General features: G+C 38.1%; 1 protein-coding gene and 1 pseudogene across 3 annotated transcripts in view; both read right to left on the minus strand.

The window, feature by feature from the left end:
• Positions 1 to 2,457: 2,457 nt before the first annotated feature.
• Positions 2,458 to 25,461, minus strand: part of Exo1 (exonuclease 1) — a 33,879-nt gene continuing 10,875 nt past the window's right edge. For all 3 annotated transcript variants that reach the window (XM_074047207.1, XM_020174730.2, XM_074047206.1), the window contains 6 exons: positions 22,946 to 23,171; positions 20,056 to 20,302; positions 13,882 to 14,446; positions 11,826 to 11,927; positions 9,882 to 10,075; positions 2,458 to 8,115 (listed from right to left, as the gene is read on the minus strand). In XM_074047207.1, the coding sequence (XP_073903308.1) occupies positions 7,980 to 8,115; positions 9,882 to 10,075; positions 11,826 to 11,927; positions 13,882 to 14,446; positions 20,056 to 20,302; positions 22,946 to 23,171 (1,470 nt within the window). In that variant the 3' untranslated portion in view covers positions 2,458 to 7,979. The remainder of the gene's footprint in view (positions 8,116 to 9,881; positions 10,076 to 11,825; positions 11,928 to 13,881; positions 14,447 to 20,055; positions 20,303 to 22,945; positions 23,172 to 25,461) is intronic.
• LOC141414442 (small nucleolar RNA SNORA36 family) lies at positions 17,813 to 17,931 on the minus strand (annotated as a pseudogene).

The raw sequence follows: 25,461 nt of genomic DNA on the forward strand, positions 1-25,461 counted from the left end.
AATGCTAAGCTTGCAGGCATATACCACTATGCCCAAAGTAAGGAAAATATTTGGAGACATTCCTCTAAGCACTCTGCTCAGCCCTGCAGTTCTTAAATAACCACACCCTCTGTTCCCTCTCCTGAATGTATCCAGCCATAACCCTCATCTCTTTCATGAGTCAACTTCAAAGGTATTTGTGTCTTGTCCATGTAGATGAAAAGAGATGTTCTGACACCCAGGCATCCCTTAGATGCAGGAAAGTAGGAAGGAAAAATACACATTACATGTGTCTGCAAAACAATCTGGAAACTGGATTGGAGAAGGAAGTTCAAAGTGCATGTTTCTAAGACCCTGAGCAAATCCTTGCCTTCTGTATCTCTTGCATTTATTGTAATGTACTCTGAGGATAGTAGTCATTGGCCCTGTGGCTTCCTAAGAAGCCTCCATTCTTACAGTGTCTGAGGCTGGCGGGGTCGGGGGGCGGGGTGTCGCGGTGGTGTTGGAGGATGCAGTAGCAATCAGCCACCATCTGAAAGTCTGGTATCTTGGGAGTTTTCCTAGCCTGACCCCAGCTATGTGGTGTTATCCAGAGATGCTTCCATTTTAGCTATAGGATGTTTGGGAGTTGTCTTAGTTCTAAGCTGTAAAACAAATCACCCCAGAACTTAGTGGCTTAAAACAACCAAAAATTTCAAGTTTATTTCACACAGTTTATGTGGGTCAAGATATCAGGCACAGCCTAGCAGGGTTGTTTGGCTGGGGGCCTCTCATAAGAGAACAGGGAAGATATTAGCCAGGGCTATAGTCAAAGTATTAAATAGAAATGAATTTGATTCCAAGATAGCTTACTCACAGGGCTGGAAAGTCAACAAGGGCTGTTAGCACTGGCTGTTTTTTCCCACTTGGACTACTTCATAAAGGTTGCTTAAATGTCTTTATGACATGGCAGCTGGCTTCCCCTGGAACAACTGACTCAAGAGACAAAACAAGGTGGAAGCCACAAAGTCTTTTATGACCTAGCTTCAGAAGTAGCACAATCATTTCTTTCTTTCCTTTTGTGTACTATTATTATTTTAGGGGGTACTGAGGTTTGAACTCAGGGCTTCATACTTGCTAGGCAGGGACTCTAACACTTAAGCCACTCCACCAACCACCACACATCATTTCTGAAACCCTGTGGTACAGACAAGTGAGCCCTATTCAATGTGAGAAAACTCTAATAGCTAGAGACAAGATGCCACTCAAATCTTAAGAGGCAGTGGTCAGTGGGGGACCAGAGGGCTGGCCACCATAGTGGTTATTTTCTGTTCCTGTTTTATAAGCTGGAGATAATTATTTTGACTTCACAGCAATATGCTTTCATTCACTGAGTCAAAAAGAAATTAGATATGTGCACTGTACAGGTACTGTGGCAGGTGCTGTGGATTCAATGAAAAGCAAGAACCAGTCATCGTAGTTTCTTTCTCAGTCTTTCTGGAACTCACAGTTTACTGGGAGACAGGAGGCAGTGAGTGATAAGATAAAGACAAGCAAAAGGAAAATTTCAAGTGTGACACAAAATGAAGACAGATAACTGAGGACTGGGAATGGGTAGTCTCATACTGAAACTATTTTAGCTACCAATTCCTGACCATACCTTCATGTGTAATGTCAGTTCACTGGAATGTCAAAATCAAGAATGGAGATCGGAAGAGAAACTGCTCATACAAAACCCTTCACGGACTCTCTACCACCAAAAAGTGGAGTCTATACCCCATGTTATACCAGTCAAGTCTGACTCCCTCCCTAAATGTCTAAACTTTTTCTTCCTGGCCCCCTTCTCTGACTTACTTTCCGATAGGTCTCAGTTAGTCCTCTCACTTTTCTGCAAACATTTTGTGCATCTCCTTCTCTATGCTTTGGTCACACAACATCAAAGTGTGCCCCTCCTCACCTTATAACAATCTCAAACCCATGCATCCTGAAGATTGTCTTGAGGAACATTTGTCACACACATTCATTTTGCATTAAAATTTGTCAGACATGCTTATTTATTCTTATATACATGAATATGAGTGGCTCTGGCTCGTCACTAGCAAACATTTCCTTAACACTGAAGGGTGTGGAGGGGACTGAGCCACAGCACCTGCCCTCATGGGGTGGCAGGCTTTACGGTTGCATTCCAGTTTCTGTTCTCTGCATCAATGTCTTCAGCTCTAATCTGGTCTAAGCCTACCTGGCAAAATGCCCCAACACAGAAATGGCTTCTCAGAATGAGTCTCATCATGGAAAAATAAGAAGGCTGCCAAACAGTTTACCTTCTTCTGGTCTCTTGTCTGTGAATTAACTTCATATATTTTTGTGGATAGTAAAGCTAAAAAGTTATTAAAATAGTCCTACTTTGGGATGCAATAAACTAGCTTTAAAACAGTAATTACCATGAAATCAGGCAAGACTCTTTTTTTTTCTTTCCCAAATGTAGTAATGAAATATTCAATGCAGCACTGTTTGAACACTTGAGAAGGAAAACATTTTTAAAGAATTTAGTAAATTATGACATATGCAGTTAAGAGACTAAAGACATGTAAATCTATGTATGTTAAGAGGAAAAGGTATTCATATCACATGCAGATTTTAAAAGTTAGCAGCCAAAATCATGTTTTTATAGTCACAGAAAATGAAGTTTTATAAAAAATAAAATACTGATCAACTTCATAATTGGGACTGCATTAGGATCAGGGGTATTAATCAAGAAACTTGAAAATAACTTGTAATGTAATGTTGGAATTTTTATAAGAGGGAGTATTTGTCTTACTTGCAAACTTAAAAGAAATAAAGCAGTACTGTATAGAGATGCGATTTAATAATAAATTCGAAGGTCTTTTCAGACATTAAACAGTGTGAAGGAACTGCCCTCTTCTGGAGATTTTGGAATAGTCATTAAATTATTACTCAAAAATCAGAGAACTCACTTGTTTGGTTCAGAGAATTTGAAGAGGCAATTTCAAGAGTTAGAGGTCAAGCCCTATGTCCTATGAGACATGAAAAAAGAAGAAAACAAATGTTCATTGGTTTATTCAAGGTCACTCTGAATTATAAGCAACTCATAATTGCATGCTAAGTCTTCTGATTCTTATCTGCAATTCTTTGAACTGTTCTTCTGCTTCCCCTAAATGATTAATCAACAAGCATTGAACAAACACTGAAATGCGTTTAGAAAACGTCAGATGTTGTGCAATATACAGTACCTGGTAGCAAGGAGTCAATGAGTAAGAACGTAGAGTACTGACTGACTCCAGTTTTGCTGGGAGATGAGGAACAAAGATGGATAATGCTTTCATTGTGGAGCATCGAACTTAACCAACATTTAATAACAGCACTGCCCTGACCACTGCACCTAGCAACACCTAAGCAACACCTTAGTGTAATAAACTGGATATTGGTGGGGAATAAGTGACTAGATTGCTTCTGGCTACAGAAGCACTTATCAGTTTCAAGTATGATGATGCTACAGCCCAGTTACATTTTTCTGGCCATGGTCTGACTCCATCATAGCCTTCTTTAGCCTAGCATGGTCAGAGGATGAATAGTTTGTGGGAATAGGTCCTCTATAACCAGTTAAAAAGCAAAAATTTGGGAATTTTGCTCCCATTTTCTGTGTGGGGAACAGGAAATGTTTCTCATGTCCCCCCCCCCCCATCTATAATTTACCCTATACTACTAAAATAAATTCTTGCTTAAAAAAAAACTCGGGGACTCCACATCTGCCTAGGGTGAGGAAAGCCTAGGAGATTTAGTCTCACATTAACAATAAAAACTGGACTATCCAAAAAATTCTAACTTTCCTTTCAATTATCAGAGAGCTAGTATCATAGGGCAAGGTAGCCTAAAGTCTAAGAATAGACAAGGCTCTAAGGACGGTGGATGCTAATATTGGCCTACCTCAAACAGAGTGTGGGAGAAAAATAGGGCCTTCACACAAGAGAATAAAACTTCAAGTTTTTAATGAAGTGGAAAAGGGTAAGCATGGACCAGCGTGGGAGCTGGACACAAAAGAGTTCATACCACGTTCAGAGTTCTCCCATGGATCTGCAGGGGGTGTTCTAAAGACAGACTAAAGACAGGGCAGAAGACCAGAAGAGCAGCTGTGAGCTTGGCTCCAGTGGTAGAGTGCTTGCCTGGCAAGCAAGTCCTGGGTTCAAGCCCCAATACCACAAAAAAATGACCAGAAAAACCTTATCAAGAGGTGCAGGCATAGCATATTTTGTTCTACAAAAAACTTAAACAGAGACCACTGCAGCTGAGAAAAGGAAAAGGAAAACATGAATTAATCTATCTCTGAGGAAGGGGCAGAAAACTGTGCCAGGCCCACACATTAGAAATCTACCACTACAGAAGCAGCAGAATCATTGAGAAAGGCTACCATCATGTCCAGGGACACAGGCCGCTAAAAAGTAAGGCTAAGTGGAGGCAACAGAGGGATGATAATCATGGCAACAGCAAAACCTAAACCCAGATTAGAGTTCCCAAGGTCAACTCTACCTGCCCAGTAGTAAGAGGCATAAATACCTTGCACATTAGTAGCTATTGTTCTACGGTAACATGCAGCACTCAATCAACAACCATATACCACAAAAAAGCAAGGAAAAAAGAAAAAACTGTCAACAAGCAAAACAGAACCAGACTCAAAGATGATTCAGATAATGGAAATATCAGGCAAACAATTTAAAATAACCATCACTAATATGTTAAGTCTAGTGGAAAAGGCAGAAAAATGCTTGAATAGGCAAAAGAATGTCAGTAGAAAGCTAAAAATCGTAACAGAAATGCTAGAGATAAAAACCACAATGAGAAATGAATTTCTCAAGACACAAAAGGAATCAGTGAACTTCAAGATGGGTCAAGAAACTGCACAAACTGAAAAATAGAACAGAATAAACATTATAGCATCCAAGAGCTGTGATACAGCTTTGAACAACTGTGTGTATGTACTGCTCAGGACTGCTTGCTAGACAGGCACTCTACCATTTGAGTCATACCCCAGCCCAGTTTTGAATGATGGTTTATGTATAATTCCAATTATCCCAGAAAGAGAATGAGAGCTAAAGGAGGGAATGGAAGAGAACCACACTGCTTAGTATATTTGCATTTTTCCCTTTGTACAGCAGAACCTCCCCTCAGCTGTGCTTCATGGTCTTTAAGACTATAGACTGTCTGGTGTCAACTATGCAGAGTAAGCTTCAAGTCTTTGACTGTGGTGGTAAGGATACTCACATGAGAGATAGAATCTGTTGTGTCTAATTACTGCACTTCATCTACTGTAAGGTACACATTTCAACATTTTGAAAATAATACCTGTGTTAAAAGTTGATGGGATATCAATTTAATGAATGTTTTTCTTTTAATGGCACATAAAGTAAAGCCTCTTACAATCAATGTCTTTGATTTGATGAAGTATTTTAACTATTTTAAAAATATACAGTGAAACAAAAAATTCAAAAAACTACCATACAAAACAGCCACATAAACCAGTAAGTTATTATAAGGCTAATACATTGCCTTATGATATGGCAATACTGTAACTGTTAAATAAGATAGTTATAAGGCAACCATCACATCAACACCAGCCATAAAACCTTGCCAGCCTTCCCAACTCCCTTCCACATGCTTTGTCCTAATGTCAATGCCCCCTGCCCCACCTACAGTAAGCCACTATGATGACTTCTGTAGGTATTATTTTCTTGTATAGATTTGCTATTTTACCACCAAAGCATTTATCCCTAAATAATCTGGCTTTGTGTTTTTTGTAAATGCAGAGCTTCCTTTCCCATAGCTTTCCTTACAATTTAATTGTTCAAGATCACAGGGCATTTAATCTGCAACTTCCCAGTCTAGATTTTGCTAACTCTATACTTGTTCCTGACCTTGTGTGTCCTGCAATTTGGCTGGTAGTGTGTCTCAGACTCATCTTTACTCCTTTCGGCAGAATGATAGGCAACACAGTTTATTGAGAGGCATAAAATACCTGGTTGCCTTTCTGTAATGTTAATATTAGTTGGTGTTCATAGTCTAAACCCATCAGTTGCAAAATGGTGGTCTCATCTCCATTATTAGAACACCAGAGATATTTGCTGTTTTCATCTGCCATCTGATAGTCCAAATAACAGTTCACAGTGGAAAGACAGAAGAATGTTTGGTTTTCCCCTTTCCAAGATAATGAATTAATATGCAATCATCCTCCAATAGTGGTCAACTACTTTTATGATGGCTTTCAATAAATTGCAATTATTTGATAGATTTTCACTATTTATAAAGATGTTATTTCTGCTCTTGATTCTTTCTTATTAAAATAACTGTGTATGAGGTCTGGTGGAGTGCTCAAGTGGTAGAGTTCAAACCCCAATAATACCAAAAAAAAACAACAAAAAAACCCCCAACTTTTCTATAGTTTCATAAAACTGGTTTTCCTAAATTTTAGGAAATCATGGTCATAAGATGATTTTTAAATGTTCAAAACCAGGATATCCTGTTGAGACTTTTTGTTTTGACTGTTTTCTATTCCATTAACCTTTTCATCTCTTAATCAGTTTGGCTCTCTCCCAGCAGTTACTCTTCTGAGGGGCACCCCTTCCTAAAAGTGCCTTAGTAAACTTGGTGAATGAGTTTCCACAATTCACAGTTCACAGGGCATGGCTGTCTTCAGTCTTTCAGACCCTATTGCAGGCCTCTTGCACTCACTCACCATCAGTCACCAAGCCTCTTCCAGTTCAAATGCTCTTCTCAACTTGGCCTGCTGTGCCCATCAGTGGCTGTCTCCTTCCTCTGATTCACCAGAAGAGATGCCAATAACACTTGTGGTCTTGGGTCTGTGGTGGCTTGTCCTCATCCACTTTTATTTTGGAACTTAGAATAGTGTCTTCTAAATTTACTATTAATGCGGTCTGTGGACTTTCAATTATATGAGGATTTGGAAATTGAACAAGGAAAGATAGCACTGTTGCTATCTTTCCTTTTCCTGCTCTGTTTTTTAAAGATTTTAAAAATCCATTCTGTCTTCAGCTTTACTTTGCACTTGTTTCACAGGAACCTGCAAATCTCCATTTACTGGTTTCTGACACTTTCTAGCCATATTTTTTTAAATCTTCCTTTACTTACCTGATGTCTCCACTTCTATTCTGTAAACCCTTGTGCATTTGTAGTACATTTTATTCATCTTCTGACATAAGTGGCATTTGGGGTGAAGAGATAAATATCTACAGACAATGTCTAACTTGAATTCATAAGTTGTTCTGTCATAGAAAACATCGCCCTGCTCCTCTTGTTCTCTGGGTTACTGTAATTCCAGATCTGTACTTGTGTATCTGTATATCTTTGCAACGTGTACCTATCACAGACCCCAGATGTCTTACACAGCACTTAGGGCAGCACTTTTAAATAATGCCAAGGAAGTTTTAGTCCATACTTCCAAACAAGATAGGAGAAAAATGATATATTTTGAAGCCTAAGAATATTAATGATGTAAGAAGTAGTTCCTTTCCCCTGAGGCTGAAAACAATTTACCTTCCCTGTTAACCTACAAATCAACCAAGCTGCTATAAAGCATAGCAGAATCTTTAACCCCTGCAATTACCTCTCCCATCCCAGCAACTTCACTTTCAATTTAACTCTGAAAGATGACAGGAAAGGCAGCTGGAAAACATTAAAGCCAAGAGAAAGTATTTCCTCCAGGATAGTTACAGAATTGTGCTTTTTCTTACAGTAGACAGAATTACTGAATATCTTTCATCAACTCCAAGGGGATTTCCCCAATTAACAATAAAACTTCCAAAAAATGTCAAAGACAAAATTATTCTATTTAGCTTTTTATGAAAAAATTATATAGTTAATATACAAAACGTATTCAATTTTAAAAATTGCATCAATCTACAAATGAATCTTTCAGGCTGGTAAATGACCCATTTTCAAACAGGGAGTTCAAATTGATGATCTTATAAGTGATGTAAGAAAGCAGTTGGCACTTATTGGAATATTGCTCTCTGAACATGTGCACACTCAGGCTTATTAAATATATCTTCTTCTGCTTCTGGAGTGAGCTGGATGTTATCCTTGACTGGAGACAGGGGCTTCTTACAAGAAGGAAGCTTTTCAGAATCTCTGCAAAATATAAAATGAATTTGGTGCTCTTTGGGTACTAATTGTTAAAGAAGAAATAATCTACTTGGAAAATTAGATTATGAATTAGTATATGAAGAAGCTAAAACCCTTTACTGTAAAATCTATTTCAATTCACTGTAGAATACATTCAGGTTCTCCTCTAAATACTTCCAGTAAGTCCTGAATTTTGCTTCTCAATGCCTCCACCTGCTTTCAAAGTTATCTTTCAAGGCAGGTGCTAGGATAGGATGCTACTAGATACGTGCACTGGCTAAGGCAGAAAAGTCCAATAGGGACTTGTACTGCTCCTTAGTGTCCTTCTCAAGTCTGCTAAGAACCAACATAGATTAAACATGGGTTTATAAAAATCGAATAATCATAATAATATTTAGACTTTGTTTGTCTTATCTATTGTACTGACATTTGTATTGATGATGCTACAGCAGAACAGGGTAAAAACTGCTAGCAGATCAGCATGAAGTAACATAGTGACACCAGCAAGGGATGTGGCTCAAATGGTACACTCTAAGCCCTGAGTTCAAACCCCAGTACAACAAAACAAAGGAACAAAATGCACAGTGGAGCTGGGCACGAGAGGGCAGAGACTGAAAGGATTGAGGTTTGAGGTCAGCCTGGGCAAGTTACTTCAGGAGACCTCTATCTCTAAAATAACCAGAGCAAAATGGATTGGAGGCCTGGCTGAAGGGGCAGAGTGCCTGCTTTGCAAGTGTGAAGCTCTGAGTTCAAACCCCAGCCCCACTAAAAACAAAGAAATTCAAAGTGTCAGGTTCTATGGTGCAACTAATCTTAAACTCCTGCTTGTTTAGTTTGGATGGACTGGCAAAGAAAATTTACAGTTATCTAAAAAAAGGCTACCACGATACATAATTTCCAATGACAAATATGTGCTGCCATTTTTCCTTCATGAATTTCAAGTAATACAACCTATCACAACAGATCAGATGGAGAAACAGATATAAGATCCAGCTGAGTCCTATTGAACCAGACAGTAAAAACATGCTTCCTTCATCTTTAACAGTTCTATTATTGTTACTTTTAATGTCTTATTTTCATTTCCAAGATGGTTAAGTGTTAAGAAATGTAATCTACATAAGCCAAACTGTTTTTGAATCCTCAATAATTTTTAAGCATATAAAGGGAAGTTTGAGGACTGCTGCTATGGCTTAATCCTAGACTATACACAAGGTAAAATAAACTATCTGTACTTATTTCCACTCTTTCCAGCTCCTCTGACTATGATAACGTCTGTTAAGAAAGGTTTAATCCTATCACCTGTCTTGATACACTTGCTTTACTCAGTAAAAGAAAATTATAAATTGATATTATGTAGCTAATTCTGAACTCTAACACAAGGGAAGTACTGTGGTTAAATAATGTCACATAAAAGATCTATCTTTTAAAATGGTACTTGCTACTTACATTAGAAGTATGGCAAATGCATCACATAAACTCAATGATTTCCTCCATTTTAGATGTGGTAATTTAGGGAAGCATTAATATAGCTATAATCAACCTGTCTGAAACTTTCTTCTCATTATAATTCTGAGAAGAAGGAAAGAGGAGCTGACACATCTAAGATTTGGCAAAGTAATGGGCTTAACAGAGACTCCAAACCAGACTGAGGGCTGACAGTGAGAGAAACAGAAACTGACTCAGATGAAGCCAGAAAGAGTTGGAAGAAAGGAACTGGAATCATGGAAAAGAATAGTTTATCCTAAATCAGAATAAGGAATCGGACAACTCACTTTTTAAACCCAAAATTCTTCCAGAGCTCACTGATTTTTATCTGAAGTCCCGGCTTATTCTCAGCATCATGATGATTTCTCTTCTGGATGCCTGTGGGCTTCTTGCTCAGTCCGCTGACTCGGGCTGGGATAAGAGGCTTGATCTTGGTTGCAGAAAGAGAGTTCACAGAACTAGATTTATGAAGTCCAGGAACCTGAAGATTAAACAGCCATTTTTATTTCTGTTGTTTTGTGTTCTTTGACAGAGTCTAATTATGTAGCCCAGGCTGGCATGGAGCTCATGAGTGCTGGGACTGTAGGTATGTGCAACTGAAATGCCCATTCATTTTGTTGTTATTGTAAACTGTACATCTGGCTGCTGGTGAATTATTTTTATTTCTATAAGCAAATTATTGTACTGGGGGTACACTGTGACATTTACAAAAGTTCTTACAATATACTATAGTTGAATTCAACACATCTATCATTCTCCTTTATCCTTCCTTCCTCCATTCTTAGAATAATTTCAACAGGTTTCATTTTCCATTTACATAAATTTGTATACATTTCCACTATATTCACACTCCTACACCCTTTCCTTATATCTTCCCCCTCCTACAATGTATATAGAACTTTTAAACCTGTTGAAATCACCATAAGAAGGAGACTAAGGTAAGAGAAAAATAGAGGGGATGAACCAATTTGGGTTATAATACATATATACATGGAGAAGTCACAATGGAACACCCTGTATAGCTATCTTAAAGAAACAAAACTGTTAATGCCCAGTTTAACACTGCTCTAAAAGCAACTTACAGTTAATTTCAATGTATTCCTTATATACTGGAAGACAAAAATAACATAAGCAATGCATAAAATGTGCTATTTACAAATGTATACTACAGAAGTTATCACAATTACTTTAACAGGTAACACATCTGGCATAAAGTTTAAGATTTGAAAGAATAGTGAGTTTCATTCACTCCCACTCTGCCTGTCTTTCCAGAGGTAACTACTATTACCAGTTTCCCTGTGTGTCCACTAAGTCATTTACACACACACACACAAAATCTGCACCATGATTATAACTTTGTTTTTCTTTCTTTTTTTCCCCCTACTTGTGTTATTGGGATTTGAACTCAGGGCCTGCACCTTGAGCCACTTCACCAGCCCTTTTTTAAATTTGTGATGGGTTTTTTTTCAAGATAGGGTCTCGACAACTATTTGCCTGGGCTGGCTTCAGACCTCATTCCTCCTGATCTCTGCCCCCGGAGTAGCTAGAATTACAGGTGTGAGCCACTGGTATCCAGCTAACTTTGCTTTTCTTGATTCCACTTGTTTTAAAACTGATTAATCTAGCTGACGGAATATAAATAATGGGAAAGTTGAAACAAAAACAGTGGCTTAACATGGGTCCATAGTTTTAGGAAGCTCTTTTGTCAGGACATCAAAGCTACTGAGTCACAGTCATACATGCCTTGGGAGTGGCAACATCATCCCATGGAATTCATCCCTAACAAATTAAGAAAAAATATGCACTCAAATATTTACCTACAAGACCTTGGTTGCAATGCTGCTTTGCCAAAACAAAAATGCTTTAGAGTAAATGACCATGATCATAATGGGCATTATATAACCCACGCAATGGTATAATTCATCATAACGACTGTGTAAGTACAGGGAAAAAATCTTTAGTTAGGTACCAACTTAGCATATGAAAAACTCAGTTAAATAGGCTTGGGGCTTGGTAAGGCCCCGAGTTCAAACCCCAATACCATCAAAAGAATAAACAAATAATCAAAAACAAAACAAAAAAACCTATAGGCACAAATATTATCCTAGGAAGTTTGAAAGTTGACTTTTAAAAAAATCAGAATACAGATATTTTGATTTTGCTTGTATTTCTCATTTTCTGGTAACAAAATACATTGTCTCTGATATTAAAAAAAATTAAATAAGGTTTACCTTGTTCCTTAGAAGTGTGTCTTTCTTTGAAAAATGAGGTAAGTGTTGCTTGGAGTTCTGATTACCTTGATTATCAAGTGACTTAATATTGCAGTCAGATTCCTAGATTCCCCAGATCGAAAACAAAAATTGAGACTTTTACTATATAACAGAGTTTTTATGACACTCAAAATAAAGCTTCAGAAAACAGACGAAGTAAAAGCAAATAAACAAATCAAAGCCTCAACAGCACTGTGGCTTTCAGGAACATTCTATGAATCAAAAAAAGATTAAACAGATTTTATGTTAATTGTTAAGAGTTCAATCCTTTGAGAATTAATCTGTCCTAAGAGGAATGTACTATATGTGGTGCAAGAGGTGATTCACTGAATGATTCCCAGTTTAGTCTATTTTGGGGAGGAGGCTAATATTTCTGTGACAGATAGGCTAAAAGATGGCTAGCCCAGAAGACAAGTGTTTGCTGTTCTATTAGCATAACCAGCCTACAGCTGCCAGCTGGTCAGAAAGGCTTCTCAGTAAGTGAAACTGGAAGATGGGTGCAAGAAACAGAATGTCCCAAAGTTGCTCAGTGGACTTGCAAGTATCCTCCAAATAGTGAAGTTTCTATGAAAGACACTGAAGCAGTGGCAACCATGGTGACACCCAAATTGCACCGAGAGAGAGAGAAAATGCAGCCTGCAGCGGCAGCTCGTTTAAAGAAACAGAAAGAACCTTCTAGGCCCGGAGGACAAACTGAGGCAAGAGAAAAGGAAAAGAAAGGCAAAGGTCTCAACAACAGCAAAGATTTGGCCTGGCATACTCAGGACTTAAGATTCCAGTATATAAGCTGATTTGGGCTTTCTCCAAGGCAGAGCAACTTACCTCCACATTTTAACTTGGCTTTTTTTCTTCAACTTGAATCCAATAAACTCAAGTTTCCTTTCTGAATTTGAGTATTTATATATGTTATACTAATTTATTAGATGCTACCCAAAATTCAGGATTATCAGACATCAAAATTTTGTTAAATATTACTATGGCTCTAATTGTTCTCACAATGTGGTAACTATATTTGGTAAACATAAAACAGTGTATGTGTCAGGTACAGTGGCTCACGTCTATAACCCCATATTCAGGAGGTGGAGATAGGGAGAATCACAGTCTGAGGCCAGCTGGGGCAAAAAGTTAGCGAGACTCCATATTAGTCAATAAGTTATGCCTGTGATCCGAGCTATATGGGAGACTGTAGGTAGGAGGATTATGAAGTAAGGCTGGTCCAGAGCAAAAACTGGAAAACAACTAAAGTAAAAACGGGGTAGGGTAGTGGTTCAAATGGTAGAGCACCTGCCTACAAATGTGAGGTCCTTCCTGAGTTCAAATCCCCCTAGTAGCAACCCCCCCCAAAAAAAAACCCCAGTTTCTTACATTGGTAAATATGAGCTAATGGAGATTAAAAAAATGTTATGATGTTATTATGTCATTTAAAAATATGTCACTTCAAGTAAGTACTGCTCATAAGATTCAGTGACATATAATTTTGGAGTTCTGACTTTAGTCAAATTGAAGTCAGAATAAAAGGTTTTAAGAAAAAGGGATTTAACAAAATTGCTATTTTATTCTTATTATAAAAGAAATTTAGCAGAAAAAAGAATAAATGGAACTATTTCTGAAGTACTAAAATGTAGCATATTAATACAGCCAACACATTAATACTCATTTCTTTCTAATTCTCAAACGTTAACCTGAATTCAAGATTATATTAAATAGTAACAGATTTAAATAGTAAATTTAAAGTAATTCTTCATTTTAAAGGTTACAATTCTGCTTAGGTGTTAACTGTGCACAACTTGAGTCCCTTCAAGGAAATACATTGTGATTCAGGAAGCAGAGTTAGTTTAAATGACAGACACAGAAGTCTTACAAATGAATAAAATGGTAACTTTCTACACAGTAGGATTTAGAATGAAAAAGTAACCAGTCATCTCCATAATGCAGGCAAAATTTTCAGTTGTCTGATTAATGCTTTACTTTCTCTTACATATGCATTTGAAAACAAAGACTTTATGATTTGACTTACCTCTGAGTCAGAATCCTTACTAGAAGGCTGAGAGAGTTTTGATGCATTTAAACTGTGTGGGGATAACTCTATGCTTTCCTGAGACTGTGAGGACCAGCCCATCTCATGTAAAGGCTGAGCTTCATCGCCTGACTCATCATTCTTTGACTGAGAGAGATCAGACATGGCCTTGTGCTCTGAGAGACAGGTAGGGGAATCGCTCCTCCTTCGGAACTGTTGCAACACTGTGCTTGCAGAGGGGCTTGGAGTTCTTGAAAAATGTCCAAGACTTCCAGACCAACTAAAACAGTTTCTTAGTGTCCCCAGAGTGGGTGGTGAAACAGTCCTCGTGAATTTGCTGGTCTGGGAAGATGGAGACTCATCATCAGCAAACACAGTCCTGTCATTTGAAATCTGATCACTTGAATTTTGCACATTTGTGTCAACCAGCTTCTGGCCTTCTACATCTGGACAGTCTGACTCACTGAGAGTAGTAGCTTTATCTGCAGCAGCGGTTTCATTTATAGACTGGCTACTTACTTCCTTTGATACACAGTCAACAGAATCCAGAGAACTGCAAAAGAACCTAACAAGAAATAGGAACAATAATTATAGGTATTTTAGAGTTAACTCACAAGGATGTTAAGATTCAAAATAAGAGAGGTTTTGCTCTCATTTCCTATGTGGGAAACAGGAAATACCACTTTTTCTCTCCCCCCCGACCCTGTTGTTCTCACTCTAGAGACAACCCACTTTCAGTCTGTTGAAAGTGTAAGCCTTTCCTAATAAACTTTACTATTACTTTTACTGAAAAAAAAAAAAAAGATTCAAAACAGAATAATGATCCAGTTCCGTAAAAAAAAAAAAAAGTTTCACAGATAACCCAATTTCATAAGTAAAGGCAACACATCTTGAACTTTGTTGATTACATCATTCACACATTTAGAAATTTGACTTTATAATGAAGTTTTCGATAAAATTTTCCAAATAAGGGCAAGCAGTTATATGCACATATATTTAGGACTCCAAATTTTATCTGGACATAATCATTACATAGTTGTTCTCTCCCTTAGCCGTTTTAACCCCCAAACAGAAGTTAAGTTTCTTGAGGGCTGGCACAGTGGCTCAAGTGGTAGCACGCCTGCCTAGCAAATGTGAGGCCCCGAGATCAAATCCCAGTACCACCAAAAGAAAAAAAAAAGAAGTTAAGCTCTTCCAAAGCAGGTACTGACCATATCTTTACATCCTCCACAGTACCTAGGTGAGCAGCTTACACATAGTCAAATACATGAACAGATAGATAGAAATACAACAAAGGACAATTTTCAACTGTTGCCTCATATTTCATAGGAAGCAAAATAAATTAAGACACCAACTTCATTTTACCTAGTTTCCTAGCATTAAGTCACCTGGGAACTTGTAGCAAGACCCTACTCTTATTTTCTATCCTTTAACCTGCTATTTTAAATACTGAGGCTAAGACTTTAAAATCAATCATTAAACTCCATTATTTACTGAAGACACAGTACTTACTCAGTGAAGCAGTTTAAGAAAAAAAAAAAAAAGATTGAAAGACCAGTACATAAGTATCAAGAGAGGACTGATTCAAGGAGAGCTTTTCAGTTTAGAAAGAAAATCCTAGAATCGATGATCAGGTATGTATGAAACTTAAAGAAAATTTACCTCCTTAATAAGCACTGTTCCAAATCCAAGATGATAACTAGAATATTTACTAAATGTTGGGAGTAAAAATCTTGTCTTTCATCAAATCCCTAGATCAGCTGTAGTATAGGGCAGGAAGGGAAGCCTTAAGTAGGCTTTTTATAGGTAGAATACCTAAGAGCCCAGATCTGATCACAAATTCACAGTACTTCTGTGATGCCCAATGGTTTTCCCATGTATCACTTCACAGGTGAAGAGAAGGTGCTGAGACAGCATCCAGGTTATAAAACTAGTCAACTAGAGAGCAGAACTAAAACCTATTACCCCCCCACACACCCCTGCCCCTGTCCCCAGGTCATGGCTACTCCTTCCCTATGGTATTACTTAAAATTGTATTTCTAGATTTCAAAAAATAGACTGAAATATTTCTAGGAGAAGTGTTGGCATAATAAAACAGACTTTCAAACAGATCAGACAACTTTTTGCAGGTTTAAAGAGAGGGGTGACGTGCACATCTGCTCATCTATTAATGATGAGGCCCTGTGCCAGTGGTTCGTATACAGAGCTTCAGCTTTATATTATTATCATATCATCATCCATGTTTTATAAAAAAAAAGTCTGGTGAGTTCAAGATCATTCAGTGCTGGGCCCTGGTGGCTCATGCCTATACTCCTAGCTACTCAGGAGGCAGAGATCATGAGGATCAAGGTTCGAAGCCAGCCTGGGCAAAAAATTCTCGAGACCCTATCTCAAAAAAACACATCACTGGAAAGGGCTGGTGGAGTGGCTCCAGGTATAGGCCCTGAGTTCAAACCCCACTACCACACATACAAACACACACACAAAAAAATCATTCAAGCAGTAAGATGATAGAGCAAGAATTCAGAATCAGAAAGTCAGGCCTGTCAGACTGTTCACATCAACTGTGACCACCCTGGGAAAACTTAACCCTTCAGAGTCTCAATCTCAATTCTGAAAATCATTCATTTTGTTATTGTTTTCTTTTCTTTTTAAGATAGGGTATCACTATCTCACTATGTAGTCTAGGCTGTCCCCTGCCTTAACCTCCTCAGTGCTTGGATTATAGATGTGTTTTTACCACATTTGGCTAAAAACTAACTTTGAAATCTATTTTAATTAGATGTTGCTATTATAACCCAGATCAGAAAATCACACATCAAAGACATACTTCCATTAGTATTTCACAGGAAACTGATAGAAAAAAATTATTTATCCAGGCATCTCAATGTCCACCTAAACAATCTGTAAATAAACTATATAAAATAGGTGTGTATAGTCTCCAACTTGGAGATTCCTTACGCTTCTACAATCACTACCTAAGCAAATCCTACAGAGATACACAGTTAGTATTTTTATTCATCATCTTCAAAGAAGATATCAACATTAAGCAGAAGACAGCCTACTCTCACATGAAGGGAAAAGAAAACCAAGTTCCAGTCATTCCTCCAAGTGACAACAGTCAGCTTTTGGCACCTTTCATTCAGTGTATTCCAGTATCTTTTGCGACTTTCTTTTTCAACACTCCACATTTACTGAGGATGTAGCAGAAGAATCAAAATGATCTGTAACTATATGGTGCTGTGACCTGAGCAGGCTCCATGGAGAGTCTCACCTATTAAACTTGAAGAACAGCAAACAACATTCATTCTAAGTCTTCCAGAAGAATACAGTGACTGGCAAATTCTCTCTTGTTTAAGAGTTATTATATGATGCCTAGATGACTTCTGACACTCAACATTTCCTTTTACAGATTATGGTACCCATTACAATTTGAATGTGTTTCCCAAAAGTTCATGTATGGGGAAAGTCAATCCCCAAACTGAAAAGCTTATGGAATTTGGAGGCAATTAGTTAGATGAGGTCATGAAGGTAAAGCCCCATGATGGCATTATGGTTTTTAAGAGGAGAAAGACAAACCTGAGGCAGCACACTTGCTCTTTCTCACCATATGACTGGTACCCTTTGCCATGCTACGATATGACAAGAGGGCCCTGGCCAGACACCAAGGCGCCAGCACCATGTCTGCCCCTAGACATCACAGCCCCCAGAAACATGTGCTAAATAAACCCCTATTATTTATAAATTACCAGTCTGCAGCATTTAGTGATGGCAACAGAACATGGGCTGAGACATACTACCATTCAAAGTCAACAGGAGTAATGCATGGGACACTGATCACCTACCAGGACTTAACACAAACCATTTAATTCTCTCAACCACCCTGAGTTGTTCCAACTGTCAGCCTCAGCCTCATCTTGTTTTCTCTTCATTTTGAAGGCTGGGAGGTAAATGGATAGGGCAATACTAACCTTCCCTAGCCCATTTCAGTGTTCCAAAGTTTAATTAACAGATAGGAATGCTGAATGAACTGTACTTAACACTTTGGAAAGCACAGACATAATTCTCTTTTTTTCCAGACAGGGTCTTGCTACATATTCAAACTCTTAATCCTCTCTCCTGAGTGCTGGGACTATAGGTGGGCACCACAACAGTGGGTGAAGGGCCTTTTTATTTTTTTAATTTTATTTTGGCAGTACTGGGGTGTGAACTCAGGACCTTATGACAACTTGAGTCATACCATCAGCTCTTTTTGCTTTAGCTATTTTTAAGGTAAGGTCTCATGTTGTTGCCTAGGGCCAGCCTCAGATTGCAATCCTTCTACCTATAGCCTCCTATATTGCTGAGATTATAGTATGCACCACCATACCCAACATATTGGTTGAGATGGGTTCTAAACAACTTGTTGCTCAGGCTGGTCTCAAACCCCAATCCTTTCAATCTCTACCTTCCAAGCAGCTGGAATTATAGGCATGAGCCAACACATCTGACTTGGGAGGTCTAGTGGAAAATTAAGCACCCAGAACTTTTTTCTTCTTTTTCTATACTGAGGTTTGAACTCAGGGCCTACACCTTGAGCCACTCAACCAGCCTTTTTTGTGAAGAGTTTTTTCAAGATAGGGTCTCGCAAACTATTTGCCCAGGCTGACTTTGAACCACGATCCTCCTGATCACTACCTCCTGAGTAGCTAGGATTACAGGCGTGAGCCACCGGTTCCAGGGTTTGAACTCAGGATCTCACGTCTGCTATCAAGCGGCGCTCTACCACTTGAGCCACTCCGTCAGAAGTTATGTTTCTCAGATCAAACATCTCATGAATGAATAGGCCAGGACCGAAATACAGGTGGCCAGACTCCAGAGCACTGACTTCAAAATCTCATTGCCGTTTGCTGTAACTATGGCAATAGCCTAACCAATCTGATGCTTGTACTCCACTTTGGGCCTTTTAAATCCTATCTTCATCGGGCTTGGTCTATCTAAAACTGGCACTGAATCATACCCTTCCTCATTAAAACCTCTAAGTATTTCCCACCACCTCTAAGGAAGAGAAAAGGCTGTTAGTTTGGCACATAAGCCTTCCGTGAACTGGCCTATTTTTGCTCCCCATCATACCTTCCCCCAGCTCGCACTCTGGCAGTAGGAATAGTAGCCACAACCATCGACTTTACCGGACCTGCTTGATTCTGTTTGGAAGGAATGTGGCTGGACTCTTTGTTTACTTACTGTTCATTTAGAGTCAACAGGGACACCCACCTCCTACCAGCCCCAGCCTTCCACTCCTTACACATGCCCTGATCCCTGTACTTAACACACTGTGGAAAAACCTTATGAACCTGTTTTTCCAACTGAACTACAAGTACTTCAATAACAAAAATGTCTTTTTCATTTTTGTAATCACAGCACCCAGCATGGACTCAGGTTCTCAGCTAATATTACAAATCTTTAGTCATCTACATTTTAATATATTTCTGCAAAATGTTATAAAGTCCTCTAAGAAACTATAAGGAAAAAGGGAAAAGGAACGCCCTTAAAAATATCAGAATTTTTGTAATGTGAAATGTAACCTTAGGGGCTACTATCCTTATTTTGATTCTGTATCAAGAGACTAGAGAACTATTAGAAGTTAAAGGAAATAGCAATGCATTGCTGAACTAAGGCAGTACAGAAAATCCTCAATTTACATGGGATTATGTCCCAGTAAACCCAGAGTAAATTAAAATACTAAACTGAAAGTACATTTTTTTTTGATGTATATATACTGGGATTTGAACTCAGGGCTCTGTGCTTGCTAGGCAGGCACTCTACCCCTTGAGCCACTCCACCAGCCCTGAAAGTACATTCAATACACACAGTGAACCAAACAGTATTGGTTGCCTCCTCTTGTGAGCATGTGGCTGCTGCTGATGCCCAGCATCACAAGAAAATCATACTACCTATCACAAGCCTCAGATAAGATCAAAGTACAGTTCCTAATAAGTGCAAAACCCTTTCACACCACTATAAGATGGAAAAATTTTAAGTTAAATCAACACATCAGGAACTGTCTGTATATGACAAAATTATAATCACACCAAGGTCTTATACCTACTTCTCCTTATCAATTAATTCAAGACAAAGTTAAGTATCAGCAGAGTACATAATACAACAAAGAACATTCTGAAAATATAACTATACCTGCTTCTGGTCCCTGGAACCACAATTGCACCACTTTCTTTGTTTTTTCTCATTAAAAATGTTGCAAATTTATTTCTTGTCCTAGGTGCTGTGCTTAAGCTTTCTGTGTGAGTAGCTCCATCTCCCAGGTCAGGCACAATCATTTCAGAAGTGTTCAATAATTTATTATTTCCACAGATATCTTTCTTTGTCTTCTTTATAAATGAAAGAGAATACTGATTCAACAGATCATCTTCTGATAGTTCTTCTACATAAAAACAAAGTCATCTGTTAGTCCTTACTTCACTTGTAGTAAAAGACTTGCCGTTGTCTTCACAGTAGTTCCTATTCTGCAGTTGTAAAGGTCAAGTTTTACTTTTCTTTTGTGATGCTAGGGATTGAAGCCAGGGCCTTGAACATGCAAGGCTCTACCACTTAAGCCATATCCTGAGTCATACTTTTTTTTTTTTAAACTATGCCTCACAAAAGGAAACATAAGATGACTTAAAAACAATTCCCTTATCTATATAATTTTACAAATTGTTAACAATTTTAAGTAAAATTACCCTTATCAAAATTTCAAGACATAATCAAGTCCATATGACTACATGCTTATTATTTTAAGCATCTAATTTTGGATATAAAAAAAGTTGGGACAATTTACATATGATTAATGATTATTTTATATACCATCTGTGTGCTATGGTTTTTGAGGTATACGTGACTATCATATAATCAAAATTAATTTGTGCTCTAGTTCAGATCCTCTTTAGCTATGAGGCCTGAGAAGATTGTCAAGTGCATTCTGTGGTATTAGAACAAGGCCAAGACAGAACACAAAACAAAGTCAAAGACTGAGATGGGTTAGGACACACAGATATGCTAAGGTGCTTTAAATTAGCTCAACTAATTCTCACAGTTTGAACATTTTCCACTCCACAGAGGCATAAGGTATACAGATTATACTACCGTACAATCTTGTATTTGGAGTACCAAAAACTAGAGAAAAATATTCAAATTTCTTTATTATTTATTTATTTGGTGGTACTGAGGTTTAAACTCAGGGCCTTGCACTAGGGCTGGTACTTTACCACTTGAGCTATATTCCCAACCCTTTAAACATAGATCTTTAAAAAGCTATCAATCAGGAAACATCTTCATCCCAGGTAAAAACTAAATCTGTTTATTATACAGGGAGGTAGGAGTCCTTGGAAGAAAAAAACATGTATCTAGGATCCCAGCAAGGCTTCTCCAAGAACCAGTCACACCCATCTTCTCATTAGGTTAAGGCTGTTACTATAGCTGTCTAGTGTAATTATGTAATTGAGCATATCTTGAATTAAGCAGGACACCTTCATATCACTCACATTATCACTGTGGACAATGTATAGCAGCACCTACTGCATATTAGTTACACAGATCTGAAACAAGTTGTACAATCTTAGAGATTACTGCTGACTGTTAGTCTGAAAAGAAGTCAGTCTCATGTGCTCTGATTCCTATACTTGCTCTAATTCAGTTAAAACATTATACAAGCAAACACAACGGAACCAAAACTTTTAAGATGCAGGGAACCACATTTATCTAACTTCCAAATGACTCACATATTACAAGATAACACAAAAATTTTTATAAAGGAGGGTGTATGTGAAAAAACCTGGCAGAATAAAGGTTACAACAGGAATAACAAGACCTATACTTAATAGTAACTTGAAAAATTCAATTATAAATTCAGAAAATGCCATAAAAATCATAAGCAGGCTTATAGAAGCTAAAAGCACAGTGTTTGATAAAGAACTGAAAGAGTGTCATGACTGCAAATATTTAATGTAGTCTGTAGTAAGCAGACCATATCAACAGTCATTACTCACAATGAGACAACTATTAAAGTACTGTATTCTATCCAAAGCACAACCTCAACCTTAGCCTGGAAGAGAAATTCAGCAGGGTCACAATGGCATCTCTAAATATGCAAAGACCAACAGGACTAAAGTTATTCCAATAGAGAGAGAGAGAGAGAGAGAGAGAGAGAGAGAGAGTGTGTGTGTGTGTGTGTGTGTGTGTGTTGTGCACAGGCCCATGGAAAAATTCCACTGATAAGTGGTGGTTGTAAGGAAGCTTAGTTTGGCATACAGAACTTACTGATAATGAACTGGCTACATAAAGTGAATAGACTATCTTAATGGTAGTGTAAGAACAGGAAGGAGCTGATGTGTATCATGTTCTTGCTATGTACCAGGTGCTTTCACATACCTTGCTATGTAACATTACAAGAACTTGTGAATTAGACAGGATCGTTCTCATTTCAAATGACAAACAAAGGTTCAGAGATATTATCATGAAAAAGATTTAAGGGCAGGTCGAGGTGGCTCTCATGCCACCTAATATCAGCTACTCAGGAGGCTGCAGGTGGGAAAATGGCTGGTCCTGGGCAAAAACATGAGATCCTAACAGAAAACAAAACAAAAAAACTAAAGAACAAAAACAGGCTAGGGGCATGGCTCAAGTGGTAGAGTATCTGCCTAGCAAGCATGAGGCCTGAGCTCAAACCCAGGTATAGGAGTGGGGGTAGGTGGTACTCAAAACAGATCATAGCAGCTGGGCCTGGTGAAAAGGTCTGTAACCCAGCTACTCAAGAGGCAGAGGCAGAAAGATCACAGGTTTAAGGCTAGTCTAGGCAAAGTCAGCAAGAGCCTATCTCAAAAACAAAAGGACGGGGGACAAAGCTGGAATGGCAGCAAGAAAAAGGCCCTGGGATCAATCTGCAATACTAGGGAAGAACCCACAGGCCTAAATGTAAGAGCTGGAATTACAAAACTTGTAGAAGAAAATATTAGTGACCTTGGGCTTGGCAAAGATTTCTTAACCAGTACTCACTAATGCTAGCATTTTACAAAAGTAAAATACATACCACTTCTTGGTCTTTTTACCATGGATGACTTCCTTGGAAGATTTAACCCTTCGGTACTAATTACTTGTTTAATGCCCACAGTACTTGGGCTTTCCTTCAACCGTGTAGCATCTGAAACAGGACCCAACTCAAGTCTAGAGCAGTAATACTTATGCCAAATGCTATTAGCAGCAGGTGACTTCTGATATCCTTTGTCACTCCAACTATGACTTCTTGAGGGGGGAGGCTAGAAAAGGAAAAAGTTACTTGAAGGAAAATAAATCAATGCATTTCCCTCTGTATCAACATAAATTATAAATACATTATATTATTCTTAAAAAGAAACAGATTTTAATGAAGTATCTGGTGATATGCCTCTAAAGAATCATTTATGTACTCTTTAAAATGCACTTGACGGTTATAAACCATAAGAATAAGTAATCAGCTATCCTATCTCTAGAAATTGGTTGACCTCAAACCAAAACAGTTTCAGTTACAAAGTACTACTAGGTTTCATCAGACCCAAATTTGGTACCATCTTTAGTGCACAACACTGAGAAACAGAAGTATACTTTGGTCTAAACTGAGCACTGAGCCTTGCATAAAACTTCTCAGAAGGGGTTTAATGCTAGTTAGTATAAGTAATCACTTTTAATGCTAACATAAGTTGTTAACAATTATTACATCAAGACAATGATCCGCTAAGAAAATGTCAGTGATAGTCTAAGAGAGGGACAAAGAGAAAAAAATTAAGATACAAAAAAATGGCATTACTTCAGACATGAATCCCACATGACAAACTCCTACATATACTGGAATTAATTAATTTCTCTATGAAAAGGGAAGTTCTGGCAGGGACTTGGGTTTATGGATGATGGCCACGTTAACAATCATAACCCTGCTGTTCAACTGGACATATTCGGTACTACCAACTATTTTTTAATTTTTGTGACCAAAAAGCTTAAGAATCGTTCCTAATGAAATTATGGTATCACCAAATTCAAATGTTTAATGGCCAAGTAAACATTTTTATGTATCCGCTTTTTTTTTTTTTGGCAGTACTGGTATTTGAACTCAGGACCTCACGCATATTAGGCAGGTGCTCTCCCACTTAAGCCACAACCCTGCTCTATACTCTTATGTTCTTTCGTGAAGATGGCTCTATACCACACCAGATACTTCTATACTGGAGAGGACAGAGTATAGATAAAAATGTCTAAAAGACTTACTAGAAGACCCAAGTGCCTACAGAAGGGAATACCAATGAGAAACTGATTCCACCTGCAAAAACCTGGAGAAAGGCTCATAAACATCAAGCACCAGATATCATGGTGGCCACATATGATGGAAGGGCTGAAAAGGGATGAATTATTTGACTAATGGGCCCCTGTATTCAGCCTGACCAGAAACTCAACACCATTCACCGACAGAATCAGAGCAACTGGACTTTTGAAACCCAGAAAAAAACAGCTAATGTTTTAGAAGGTGGAAATTCTTTGTCTGAAAACAAGATTAAATAGAAAGCTAAATTCCGGATGGCAAGGAACCACTTTATCCCTTCTTAGCTTGCCCCAAATCACAACATCCATTACACTGCTCTCAAAATGCAGACAGCCAAGTTTACATACCCTAAGTAGAAACTGGAGGGTCCCTTTATGGAAGAATATACTATACAGAAAACATCCTAGCAGTGAAGAGATCACAAAGCAAATGCAGTTACTCTTTAGATCATCCAAGAATAAAGCCCAACACCATAAGCCTCCCATTCAGCTTCTGATAAGCTTTTCAGTGCCTCTCCAAAGTGTCTACTACAAACACCCCTCAAAAAAAAAAAAAAAATTTCAGAGAAAACAGATAATGCAAATAAAAGAAAATGCCCAAGAAATTAATATTCTCAGAAAGGTAAGAGACTGTATTCATGATACAGAACTTAAAAAAAAAAAAACAGAAGTACAATTAAAAAAAAGTAGCCCTTAGGTTTCAAAATACGCCAGTAGAAATAAAAAAAAATGTGAGGCTAATGCAACCCATGAACTAAAAGAGTAAATTTAATTAAGTAGCCACATTGTAACTAGTGGCTACCATCCTGGATAGTGCAAGACTAGCTGATAAAAAGGATATAGCAGCATGAATATAAAGTTCATGTAATCTGAGATGATTGACATAAAGTCCTCTTATATTATCATTGTGAAGATTACGGTGCTCTCTTGCTAGGCTTGACTTATTTGACAGTAAAGATAACTTTTCAGTGCTCAACTGGTCATCGGTTTATCTTCTTCAGGCTCAGGGTTCTGATTCCTTTATGTGAACTCTAAGACATTCTTTGTTTGACAATAATGAACATCCTAAGAATTCTCTTAGCATTTTATCTTCTTCTACACATGCCATTTTCTTCAGCCTGGAATCACTCAGTCTTGAAAACTCCTATTTACTAATCCTTGCAAACCAAGGACACACACTGGTTTCTCTTTGATCAAACAATGGAAAGGATGGGTTGGGTTAAATGTGTGACTTGAGCAGGTTACCTAACCTCCCTA

This window comes from Castor canadensis, chromosome 11 (assembly GCF_047511655.1).
Source record: "Castor canadensis chromosome 11, mCasCan1.hap1v2, whole genome shotgun sequence".
Lineage (NCBI taxonomy): Eukaryota > Metazoa > Chordata > Mammalia > Rodentia > Castoridae > Castor > Castor canadensis.